Source organism: Nyctereutes procyonoides, unplaced genomic scaffold, assembly GCF_905146905.1.
Source record: "Nyctereutes procyonoides isolate TBG_1078 unplaced genomic scaffold, NYPRO_anot_genome, whole genome shotgun sequence".
Taxonomy (NCBI): domain Eukaryota; kingdom Metazoa; phylum Chordata; class Mammalia; order Carnivora; family Canidae; genus Nyctereutes; species Nyctereutes procyonoides.
Genome location: NW_026575142.1, coordinates 63514726 through 63528300, shown reverse-complemented (window position 1 = coordinate 63528300; position 13575 = coordinate 63514726). Strand labels below are relative to the sequence as shown.

The following is a 13575-nucleotide window of genomic DNA, read 5'->3' as shown; positions in this document are numbered from 1 at the left end:
GGGCAATTTTGTCCTAGAAATTATACTATCGTTGAACAATGGTAATTAAATATTTAAGCTACTTTTGAATTTGTGAGAGACCATGTGTAACACACATACAGTTTTACATCATTTAAAAAGTTGTTTGATTCAGAGTTGTAATTTCAGGGAAAAAAAAGGCTACAAGACATCATGTGCTCGCAATCAGTTCTTTGCTCAATGGTGATCCTTTTATTTTCCAGTCTCTCTTCTCCTTTTAGCCTCTGAACTGCTGTTTCGGGTGAACATCTCTTACCTGGACCTAATACAGCAGCCCCCACATGGTTTTTCTACAGCCCCGGTTTGTTCTCTACACCACTGCCAGGAGTAACTTCACAAACCAACTAACAACAACAACAACAACAACAACAAAATACCGTATTGCTCTCCTCCTCCTCAAGTACAATGATTGCTGCTAACTTTGAGTCATACACTCCACTGATAATCCAATGAGAGCTAAGACCCCTATCCCAGTAAGAACTTTACACACATGACTCATTATTTTGTGACATTGCTCTTTTTTAATATTTTAATTCCAGTTAGTTAACATACAGTGTGGTATTAGCTTCAGGTGTACAGTACCGTGCTTCAGCACTTCCATTCGCACCCGGTGCTCATCACAGCAAGTGCCCTCCATAATCCCCATCACCTACTTCACCCGTCCCCCCATCCACCTCCTCTCTGGTAGCCATCAGTTTGTTCTCAATAGTTAAGATCTCTAGCGTTGCTCTTTAGGGATTTCAATGTCTGTCACCAACCTGCTGCCTCACCTGCCATTGCACTGTTTATCTCATCATCTGCACTCTGGCTGCATTACACTTCATATTGCTTCTCATGCTTAGAATATTCTCCAAGTTCTCTCTTCTAAGCACACTCTTAATTATCTGGGATGCTATGCTGGAATACAGAAGGCCTTATGATGTGTCTGCCATAGACAGCCCATGATTCAAGCCTCATTCTATAAGCTTGGGAACAGTACTTAGCTGATTAGAATCTCAATTTCATCACTGGTAGAATGAGGGTGATAACGTTATTTATTTTACAGAGTTTTAATAAAGATCAAGTGAGATAGTGAGTGTAAAGGGCTTGGCATCCAATAAATTCACATTCCTTTCTTCAATTGTATATTGACCCTCCTCACCTTTTATTCCCCATCCCCCATCCCAGTGAGTAGATTTTGGATTTTCCTCCCTGTGCCCCTACTGCAACCAGGGGTGAGCCCTCTAAACCTGTAGTATTGTTTGGGATTTATCTGTTTCCTGTCTGTTTCTCTATCCAGACCAATGGCTCTCAATCCAGGCTGTGGACTTGCATAACCTGGGAAGCTCATTAAAAAAAATGCTCCTTCTTCCTTCAATTAAATCAGAATCTCTGATCTGGTGTACAGTCATGGTTTCTAAAGTTCCCCAGGTGATTTTAATATTCAAGCCTAGACTATAGATTCCTTCAGAGCAGGGATTCATTAGTGAAGCCCTGCTGCTGTCATAGAGCTGGCCACAGAGTGGATGTTCAGTGCATGCCCAAAAAACGAATGAACGCACGCACACATGATAGCCAGCTATCCAGGCCTTCTGAATATACATTCAATCAACTTGGACCTATTTAATTATAAAAATGCGATGCTCAAAGTAGCATATCATTGATAAATTTACGTTTATACAATGGTAATCAGTACCTGTGCAGATAAAGACATGATGTAAGTTTTCTCAAAGTCTAGATGTTGCTTCAGGCAACTTCCTATCTACTTATTTGTGTGTTCAGTGTTTTATTTTTTTGTTTGCTTGCTTTTTCATTCTTTTGGGTCCCAAAGTCATATGGATGGGGGTGATTTTACTTTCTTAAAGGATGACTAAATTCCTAGAGCTGAAATTAGCAGTTTACTTGCCACCATAAAATTTCTCACAGTCGGGCTACTATATATAATCCTATCGCTTCTGGCCTTTGTTCTGTTGCCTTCCTCTTGGAGTGTATATGCAGATTTATATTTAACCTTGCTGTGTTCTTTGTTTTTAGTGGCCCATCAATAATTGTGTTCAGTTGTAAAAATATATACAGCACCTTGAGAAAGGGAGAAAAGGGACTAATAGCATTGAAAACGACAGCTCTAGCGGTTTGTTAAAATTCACTACCCCCCCATAATGTCTGGTAGTGGTTTCTTTTCTGAATGCTAAATGGAGGGTGATATGCAGTCAAATACTTCTTCTCCTATAGTGAATGGTGTCAGAGCACCATGACTAATAAAATCAGCTTTTTCATCTAAACACAGAAGATTTTTAAGCTTATTTCAGTAGGATTTGGTTTCAGTATGGCCTCTAGACAGTCAGCTGAACAGTGGGGTAAGGGAAGTAGATTCCTATCTTCGCTGGTAAAGAGAACCATGACTTCATTTCCTCTGTTCTGGCTTAGGAATCGAAATGTTATCAGCTTAACCAAAAGAAAGAAAATACATCACAAACATGTCTCTAACTATTGTGGGGTGGGGGTGGGGGATCTCAGTGGTGGAAATCCATGGGTTAGGTATTTTTATTGAAATAAAAATGGTGTTTTCTGGGACTTTATTTCATTTCTTTATAATGTTATTTTCTCTTAGGTAGTCAGCTCTGATGTGGGGTCTACTGTTTCCTTCTGGATGATAGACACTGGGCAGAAAATCAAACAGTTTACTGGTTGCCATGGCAATGCAGAAATCAGCACGATGGCCCTTGATGCAAATGAGACACGGCTTTTGACTGGCAGCACAGATGGGACGGTAAAGGTGAAAACACAGTGATGCTCTTCTATCCACATACAAGGAGGGTAAAATACTATGTGAGGAGACGTAGCTATAGCTCTATTTGTGTTTGCCTTTTTGGCCATGCAAGAGGAAAGACGGGGCAAGAAGAGTTAAATAACCTGCACCATCTAATAAGAAAGCTGTTAGGAAAAAAAAAAAGCCTCTGTGGAAAATGAATAAATGATCTTTCTGAATAAATTATTTAGACTAAAAATGCAACTTGGCTTACTTATCTCAGAAAGCCTTTTCCAGTGTTCTGGATAGAGGACTACTTTGGGGAATAAAAAGTCCAAATAATTTTCCTATGCTTCAGCTAATGCCTCTAGTTTTCTTCTCAGTTTATAAAATGAGAAATCAGGGCAACCAAGTAAACTTTTTAAAATGGCATCGATGTAAATTTGGGGGCAAATGAATATTTTAAGATCAACCCATGTTATAACTTGCACGTTTATGTGAGGGGAAGTGAGACAGTAAAGAAGGATAGTAGGAAGAACAATCATATTATTTATTATCATAAACTAACAGTATTTAATACTTCCATTTCTCTTATTTTGTGACTATTACTAATTTCTTCTGGGAGAAAGGTGCTATTTTACTCTGCAAGAATAACGACATTTTCATGCAAGGCTTAGATATTTGTTCTCTGAAGTCATATCTACCAGTGAATCCTCTCTGCTCCCCTCAGCTCTGACACTAATGACAGTTTTTGATTGGAGATGGCTTGTGACACTCGGAGGCAACAGAAGGCAGTTTCCCAGAATAAGCTTTGAATGGTTCTCAAACTTCTGTCATAACTAGAATCAGAGGGTGTTAATTAGGTGTGCCTTCCATGGTGAGGTGTATGATGCATGCAAGTAGGCTGCAAGGGAGGGTAATGGAAAGTCATCTGGTATGTGGGTAGAACATGATGGAAGTTGGAGCCAGGAATTCAGGGGGATTCCAGAATGGCAACTGTCCGTGTCAAGGAAGTGCTATGGGGGGTTGCAATGGGAATCTCTGGAGGTCAACAGAACTGGGCCTTGGGGAAGGTTAATGGCTTGAGGCAAGGACTAGGAGCGTGGGTTTAAGTAATCTAGTTTTCAGGAGAACTGGTAAGATGTGTGAAGCTAATGGGACAAGTCCAACCCCAATAGTCAAGGTGGAATAAAACCAGAATAACTGGGACTGGAATTTTAGACAGGCTTAGGCAAGAGGAGCAAGTGAGTATCCCATTTACTAGTCTTAGGGTAAAAGACTGAACTGAGAAATGAAACAAGTAGACTAGGTTCCTTTTAACACTTTCTTGTCATGTTATCCGGTTATAGGGTCCAGAGTAGGGAAGACTTGCAGACGGTTGCTAAAAGCTTGCAGATAGTCCCAGCTAAGGGACTTAATAGGACCTGGGGACAGTCAGATCTTCACAATACCTATTTGTGGGTATTATTTTAGGTGGGTTTGGTGAAAGCCATGTTTAGAGGAAAATGAAATGACATAGGTGACGAGCATGTGCGCCCTCTAACATCTCAGCTCAAGCCTTGAATCTTAGAAGTTAATGTGAATTTAGTAGAATAATCATAGCTTTTGAAGGTATATTTGTCTTTATCATAATAGCACAATGGAATTCTGAAATCTGGCAACCTCCATGTAAGATGCATAAATCAAGGTTGAACTGCTCTGGACATGTTCCATGGAGAGACAAGAATGAATGACATTTTCCAATCTCATTTATAATTTAGAACCCAAAACCAATACCTATGTCATCCGGGATTTAAAAGTACTGCCCTATTTATCATGGTTTTGAAGTACCTGATTTTTAATTAATTAATGTTTTGAATAATTAATGTAATCATACAATAAAATTTGAAATATCAAAGAGTTACACAGTGAGAAGAAAGTTTCTTTCTCACCTCTGTTCACAGCTCCTCCCTTGTAGCTACTGCTGTTACTGGTTTCTCGAGTATCCTTCCAGCCAAAGGGCAGCATTTTTTCTTAATGGCAGCCCAATATAACATGTTGTTCGGCATTTTACATTTTTCTATCTTGGACATTGATTCATATGAATGCATATAATATTGTTAGCTAACTTTTATTGCATGTTTACTAAGAACCAGGTACTGTCCTAAGCACTTTACACACACCCCACACACACATGCAAACGCACCCCCCCACATCCTCCTATATATATATATATATATATATATATATATATATATATCTGTATCCTTGGTACTATTATTATGCCAGTTTTACAGAGGACGAAACCAAAGCCCAAGGAGATAAATAAAGCAAATTGCTAAAGGTTCCATAGCTGGTTCAGTTTTGGCAGAGCTTAGAAATCTAGAAATGGCATATTCTTCTTAATGGCTACATTATATGCTACTGTATGGATATTCCATAGTCTGATTGTTTAGTCCCTTATTAATGAGCAACTGGATTTATTCAAGTATTTAGATTTTATAGACAAATGCTTTAAGAATATCAAAATATTCAAAATAATTCCATTTCACACACATAAGTGCCTCTGTGCAATGATTTTCCAGAAGTTGAAAATCAAAGGGAGTCTAGTCAAAGGGTATATGCAATTTAATTGCTTAATTTATTTTAATTAAACTTACTCTCTGTAAATGATAAAACAACAGTGTTTCATGACAGACTGCTAGTGACGTAATGATGTTCTGTTGTAAAGTTCACTCATTGGGCCTGGGTCCTCACCACCTGCTTGAGGAAGTAAACTCAAAATTGCTTGTGCCTCTTTAGGCCTGGGTCTGGCATCCACTATCAAATGGACATTTTACTGGGAGAAGATGGGAAATCTATCCATAAAGACTGTGTTTCAGGCTCTATATTAGATGTTTAATCCTCCAAATGTCCCAGAGGAGTAAGTTTCCTGTGTCATAAATGAGGAAACTGAAATTTAGATAGATACACTTAGAGAAAGAGCCAGAATTTCAACAGACTCCAAAATGTGCCTCTACATGATTTTACAGTCTTCTCCTTAAAAATACACACTAACTTAAAACCTTTGAATCAGCTATTATTAGAATAGATGGATAGGGTTATAAGTAGAGTAATAAAAATAACAGGTATATTTAAATGGTGAGAGAATTTTCTTTAATTATGACATACCTTAAGTGAATCAGCCCTAATCCAGAATATAAACACAGAGGTTTAAAATAATCCTGTTACTCTGTGTTGTTTTACCCACTGAAGAAGACATTTCCTCTTCTTGTCTCAATTTTTTCTCTTACAGGTATGGGACTTCAGTGGTTACTGTCACCACACACTAAATGTTGGGCAAGAGGGAGCTGTGGAGATTTCACAGATCCTGGTTCTCCAGAAGACCATACTGGTTATGGGTTGGGAGAGGTACGGCGTGCTTCATGCAAAACTGTAGGGAGGCAAAAAGGAGAATGTTACTTGTTTTTTTGTTTTTTGTTTTTTTTTGTTTGTTTGTTTGTTTTGAGAATATTATTTGAATCAGAATCTGAAAGAGAAAAGAACATAGAAATCTTGACTGATTCGGAGTCATTAACTTGCTGGTGAGCGAGGTGAGTGAATCTGGTTGGACTGACTGAAAGCTTCGTGACTAAAACATGGTAAGATCACGTAGCTCAAGCAGCTTTAAGAGGTGTTTATAAGGCTTTCTTCGGGCTTTTGGAATCTTTTTCTTTAACCATTCCAGACGGGGTCATAGTTCCACTTTCTGAGTATTGACTCTAAAAGTTTCCTAAACTTTGTAGTCAATAAATTCCTAATGTGTAAATTATATTCTTTCAACTCTAAAGGAAACGTATTTCTTCTTCTTTTGTTACTTATTTTATTTATTTTTTAAATTTTTATTTATTTATGATAGTCACACACACACACACAGAGAGAGAGAGAGAGAGAGAGAGAGAGGCAGAGACACAGGCAGAGGGAGAAGCAGGCCCCATGCACCGGGAGCCCGACGTGGGACTCGATCCCGGGTCTCCAGGATCGCGCCCTGGACCAAAGGCAGGCGCTAAACCGCTGCGCCACCCAGGGATCCCTTGTTACTTATTTTAAATTGCAGCAAAGAGGGAAGTGCTGTATTAGCACTTCCTTCCTATCAGTGCAGACAGGGGCCTTTCACGGCCTGTTTACTGTTCTCGAGGAGTAATTCTTTCATTTCATTATAAGGAAAATTACTTCTCTTTCTTTTTCTCCTGAGACAACCAAGGGATCATAAACAGGACCTCTTCTATGGCATTGTATAAGCACTAGGAAAATTAAAGTGTGGTATTTTCAGAAAGTATATTGTCCATAAATTCAACAATTCACAAAGTGTGGCTCTAATAGGTAATTTGCCCAACATTATTCACTGTGGAATTTTGATCTTAATGATTTGAAGCTAGGATTCAAATCAGGTTTTATACCTAGAAAATTAGTGGTATATATTTGGGGACTTTTATCAGTCACATGAAAGGTTTTTTCTTCTAATGCGAATGCGTATATGCAGACTAGAAAACATACAGCTTAGTTTTCAGGGATAGTTTAACTATAAGGAAAGAAAGTAGAATCTGGATTATTCTACTTGATATTAAGAACTAATTCAATAATCCTCACCTTTGAAAGACAAGGCTTCTTCCCATCCTGAGAAGAGTCATGATCCATTAACGACTTCAATCTCCAGGGACAGTGGCCTAATTATTTCTATAATTGGGCTGTGGCAATAAATCAGTTTAATTCTCAAATATTATGGTGTGGTAGAGGTGAAGTATATGGCTGATCCAACTTAAGTTTTGAACGTAACGAAAAAGAATTTTAAGAATTTATCAGCATATGTCAAAACTTTGGACATACTATTCTCTTAATTATATTTTTAAGATATCCATAGTTAGAAATTACCATCAAAGGTAAGGCTTTTTTTTTGATTGGCTTAGGCAAGTCAATTTTAAAAGATTAAATGAGTAGAGTCCTTTAGAAGTGGTTTAAAGGACCTGGCGTGCCTGGCTGGCTCAGTCCATAGAGCATGCAACTTGATCTCTGGGTCCTGAGTTCAAGCGCCACATTAGTCATAGAGCAGAAGGAAGGGAGGGAGGGACTAGAAGGAAGGGAGGAAGGGAACACCTGATGTTTTGCTCTCTCTCGATGGGTAGTGACTTTCAGTGATCTTGGAGAGGGAGATTTGGGAAGACTGAAATGAAAGAGGGGACAGTTTCCACTCCTTCCATCCTTCCCTATCTTTTCTATCTTCCACAAGGTTGTCAGGAATTGGATCCCTTAGTTGGAATGGAACGTTGAAGGAGTGCATTATCAATTGTATTATTTCACTTTTATATTGGTAGATTTAAAAATTATATTTCCGGGGTGCGTGAGTGGCTCAGCCGGATGTCTCTAACTTTGGCTCATGAGGATCATGATATCAGAGTCCTGGGAAGGAGGCCCAGGGCAGCAGCAGGCTCTGAACTCAGCGGGGAGTCTTCTTGTGCCTCTTCCGCTACCCCTCCCCCACTTGGGCTTTCTCTCTCTTTCTCAAATAAGTAAATAAAATCTTTAATAAAATTATATTTCCTAAGTCAAAGGTCTTATGTTAGGACAGATTTTATCAGAATTTGGTAAGGTCCTTTATATTAGGAGGCATTCAACAGAGTAGAAAATGGACAGGTCCACTGTTTGGTTATAGTTGGAGAAGGATGGTCCATTAAGCCAAATTCTCAAGAGTTTAGTGATTAAAGAAAAAATAACTGGGAGACTGACAGCTTATTGGGCTTTTTTTTTTTTTAAATCTAGAGGGAGGGTGTATGAGTTAAGCCGTAGCTTGAACTTCAGGCTCTATCTAAATAAAGAGATTGGTTTGGTAATTTTGCCCAGGATAAGATAGATATTACATTTATTGAGTGAGGTACCTAAATATGCATCTGATTTATTTTATTTATAGTGATTTATAGCATTAGGCCCTTTACATACATTATCTAACGTAATCCTTAGCTTCATTTGAAAGGTAGGCAATATTTTGTAGATATCTCAAGCTTTATCATCAGCCCTTATCTCTCTAAGCTCACTTATCCATTTGCTTTCTGGACACGTCTGCCTGCAATCTCAAATTCAACATATTCTAAGCTGAATTTATTATTTGTTCCCTTCTCAAAACCCACTTTTTTCCTCTTAGCTTCAGAGCTTGGGTTAGCAGCCAGAGACCTGAATATCCGCCTTGGTTCTTCGTTCTCACTCAACTTCACAACCAATTAGTGTTACCTATTTTATATGCTAAATATTTCTCAAATCTATTCTTATCACTACTACAACTATATCATTTAGGGCATCATTTCTACCTGGATCAATGTCACAGCCTTCTAATTTATCCTTTTCTCTGGCGATGTCTCCTTTTTACTTCTTGAATAGATTCTGCACATTTTTGCTATAATAATTTCTTTCTAGAATGCATTCTATCTATGTCACTTCCTTTGTTTAACACCTTTCAGGGTGTCTACAAAATAATTTGAAGCTCTCTCTGGCCTGGTCCTATTCTTAGTATCATTCTCACCCATTCTTGGGTACATTCTAATAATCTCTTCACCCAGTATGGGGCTCAAATCCACAACCCCACAATCTAGAGTCGCATGCTCTTCTGACTGAGCCAGCCAGGTACCCACTTGTGTACTTTCCAAGCTTAAATGTAGGAACCTGCTGTCAGAGCATTCCCATGTAAACCAAACTGTTTCATACCCCCTTGCCTTTATTTTCTTCCCTTCTCTAGATATCGCCGTCTAGCTTCCTGTCTTTTATTTAACGCAGAACTAGATTATAGCATTTAACAAGTGAGTGTAAGTGTGTGTGTGTGTGTGTGTGTATAGTGTCTCATTCTTAGTAGATGCTCAATGATATTTGTTGAATGCCTTAATCAATGTTCATTAAATAGGGAATCTGAGAATTAGATTAATCACTCATGGTCACACTTAGAGTAAGAAGCAAGCAGGATAGTTATTCAAATATATTCTCTCTTCACAATAAACCGGGAATCTTAAGTATCACCAGTCTTCTTTCACAAGGGAGAAGATGCATTTCGAGAAAATGGGTAGGCTTATTGACATTATAAAGCTAGTGGGCAGCCAAATTGAAATTCCATGGCAAAGTCCATGCTCTTTCCAACATTTCTGAGTTACAAATAGAGTCATTAAGTCCTGGGAGAGCAACTATATTCTTTTAAACAAGTAATCTGTTTGAATAGGTTGGTTATGTCAATCAAAGCTAGTCAATCAGTATTGTGTGTTTGAAGAAATACATAAGAAACATGTTTTATGAATGAGCACTGGATGTTACAGGCAAGTGATGAATCATCAAATACTACTCCTGAAACTAATAATATACTCTATGTTAACTAAATTGAATTTAAATAAAGATTTTAAAAACCTGTTTTTATCAAATCAACATATCAAAGTTTTAGCTTACTATTATTTTTCTCTTTTTCTTCCCACAAATATTTTTAAACTGCACCTAGGTAGCAAGCCCTGAGTTAGGAACTGTGATGGACTGAATGTGAAGAAGTATGATTCTTACTGTCAAGGGCATCGTATTCTAATTGGGGAGTCAATTTACATGAGGCAGACTAAATGATAAATGCCACTGTGAAAGGGTCCTAAGCAAAACCTGGATTGAAGAGCCCATATTGGTTATCTAAAAAACCAACATTTATTAATATCTAGAGAATATGTTAAATCCATTAAAAAGAAGAAGCCTCCCCCCAAAAAGAAGAAGCCCCAAAATCAGAACTTCTAAAAACATGTTTCTTACCATTTTAAGCAAAATATATTTAGAGACAAAATTGTGAATTGACATAGGGCCAGTTAAGTAATGCCTGGTTAAATACCTGGTCTTATTTACACTGATAAAATGAATAGATAATCAATTAACTTTGCATCTGTACATAATATGTATAGGTTTGGTAAAAATCAAATAAATAATCATAATAGTTTAAAATTTTATCCTTCCCTAAAATTCGATGATTCTATACTTTATAAAAATAGACTCAGGCTTTTAGTTTCTCCCACTGCATTTCTTTTCTTCCTGTTAAAAGAGAAATATCTATTTATGAAGGTTTTATCTCTGTAAAATAGCTAGACTTATACAAATATATAAAAGAGAATCTTTTGTATAAGTTCAAGTAATTCTGAAACTCTTATTGATTGCATCTTTCACAAAGCTCTGTAAAAGTAGGTGCTCAATAAATAGCTGTTGATATAACTTGATTTCTAAAAGTATTTTTAAGTGAAATTAGATTAGGGATTTGAAGTTCCTCAACAATAAAACTTATCTATTACAAGATATTAAATTCTTAATAATTGCTTTACTATGGTACTATAATTCTACGTGACTCAACTGGTTTCTATTATTAGAATGAGAACCAGAATGAACATTTCCAAAGTGTAATTTTCTGAATAATCATGTGGAAGTCAGAAGGGGGACAGGTATGTTGGAAATTTACAAATAACCCTCAGACCTAATTTTGTGATGGCTTTTGTGTCCAAAATTTGACTCTAATTTTAGGAAAAAGAATACAAATGAACTGATTTCTGTTGAACTCGTTCTCTGTCTTTGAGATACCTCTTTTAAGCCTAAAAAGCAACGGACTGATCAAGGATAGATTCTTTTGATAATTGGACTAACAGCACACAAGCAATTAGGCTCTCTGGGAGCAAATAGTTGATTGTGTTCTTTTGTTCTCTCCATGACAATTACTACATGATAAGCTTTGGTAAATGTTATTTTCCCAGCTTTCATCCTAAAAGAAGTTGTTTTTTTTTAAACATTTTTTTTTTTTTGTGCTTGACAGGTGAACTAATTTTGTTCTCACAGAATTGGTCATTATATTTACATTCTGAACGAAAGATCTGATCATCTTCACAGGTGACAGTGATTCAGGATCTCAGATGGGAGGCACGGAATGGAACTAGTAAACTCCTTCAATGTCAAAAGAACAAATCCCTCAGACTCCTAAAATGCCTTAAAATTGGCTCATTCTGCACTTCAATTTAACTCTGGCAAAAGTACAAACTAAAAAAAAAGCTATCTTTGAAATGGACCAAGTGAGAAATGCAGTGTGGATTCTTAAGGTATTTTAAGGATAACTGTCATTTCAATTGAAAGTTTCAGGTTAGGTTTTAAGGGAAAGGTGGCAGCTAATTAGTTTCTCAAGATTTTGACACACAAGGTCAAATATCAGAAGGGATGGTTTTTATACCATCTCATGAAATGCATTTTGTGCCTTTGGCTCATATTACCTAAATATATCTAGTTAGTATGAGTATCTTGACAAAAAGATATTTGACATTGAATTTTGACTGAGAGATAGTAGAAGTTATATGGGATTGACTTCTTCTCTCTCATTCCCACCCTACCCTCTCCATCTCCAAAGGGTAATCTCTTCATCAAACCTACGATTTGGTAAAAAAATTAAAAAAAAAATATGTAAAGCTCTTATGAGATTCATGGCAACTTCAGAACTGCAAAGTACTTTATTTATAGTATCTTATCTTGCTAAGCCTCATATTAATGCTATCTAAAGAATATTAGTATTCAATTATTGATTTTTAAAAGAAAGAATAATTTATACAATTCCACAAATATTTATTAAATGCCTATTATGTGCAGGTACTATTCCAAGCACTGGTAATATAGAAAGGAAATAAACAAAGTTCTTGCTCTCCTAGAGCTTATTTTTGACAGGGAAGACAGTAAATAAACAGACAAGTAAATATAAACCAAATGTATAGGGTGAGGGATGGGAGACTCAAGGGAGAGTCTTTTACATTTATTTTTAATTAATTAATTATTTTTAAAAAATTATTTTTTAATCTTTTAATTTAAAACAAGTTTTATTCTGGTGGAAAACTCAAGTAAGTAATAGTGCTCCCCACCCCAAATTTTATTTATTCAAGTATATTTAACATTACTCAGTGCTCATCACGATAAATATACTCTTAATCCCTTTTACCTATTTTTCCCATCCCTCCACCCATCTCCCTTTTAGCAACCACTGGTTTGTTCTCTATGTTTAGGAGCCTTTTTGGGATTTGTGTCTTTTTTCATTATTCGTTTATTTTGCTTCTTAACTTCCTCATATGAGTGAAATCATATGGTATTTATTTTTCTCTGACTGACTTATTTCACTTAGCATTATATCCTTCAGATCCATCCGTGTTGCTGTAAATGACAAGATTCATTCTTTTTTTATGACTGAGTAATATTCCATTATATATATATTGTTCTTTTGACATTGAAGGAGTTTGCTAGTTCCATTCCGCACCTCCCATCTGATATCCTGAGTCACTGTGTCATCTGTTAAGATGATCAGACCTCTCATTCAGAATGTAAATATAATGACCAATTCTGTGAGAACAAAATTAGTTCACCCGTCAAGTACCAAAAAAAAAAAAAAAAAAGGTGAACCGTATATACCCTATGGCTTCCTGTGGCTTCATCAGATATTTAGCTGAGCATTCATATTATACTTTGAATATCAAGGGTAGAACAATAGAACTAATTCTAAAAAAGTAGATTGGACCCCAATAATATTGGGTCTTGAATAACAGGCCCACACATTAAAATTTGCCATGTAGAGGATGGAAAACTATGAAATGTTTTTTTTTTTTTAAGATTTTATTTATTTATTCATGAGAGACACACAGAGAGAGGCAGAGACACAGGCAGAGGGAGAAGCAGGCTCCCTGCAGGGAGCCCAATGCGGGATTCGATCCTGGGGCTCCAAGATCATGCACTGGTCCAAAGGCAGATGCTCAACTGCTGAGCCACCCAGGTGTCCCTGAAATGTTTTTTAATGAGGCATT

At 36.8% G+C, this 13575-nt stretch overlaps 1 protein-coding gene across 1 annotated transcript in view; it reads left to right on the top strand.

Moving 5' to 3' along the window:
* WDR49 (WD repeat domain 49) overlaps positions 1-13575 on the top strand; it is a 124630-nt gene that overhangs the window by 67647 nt on the left and 43408 nt on the right. The window contains exons 8-9 of the mRNA XM_055308487.1: positions 2609-2773; positions 6021-6136. Of these exons, the coding sequence (XP_055164462.1) occupies positions 2609-2773; positions 6021-6136 (281 nt within the window). The remainder of the gene's footprint in view (positions 1-2608; positions 2774-6020; positions 6137-13575) is intronic.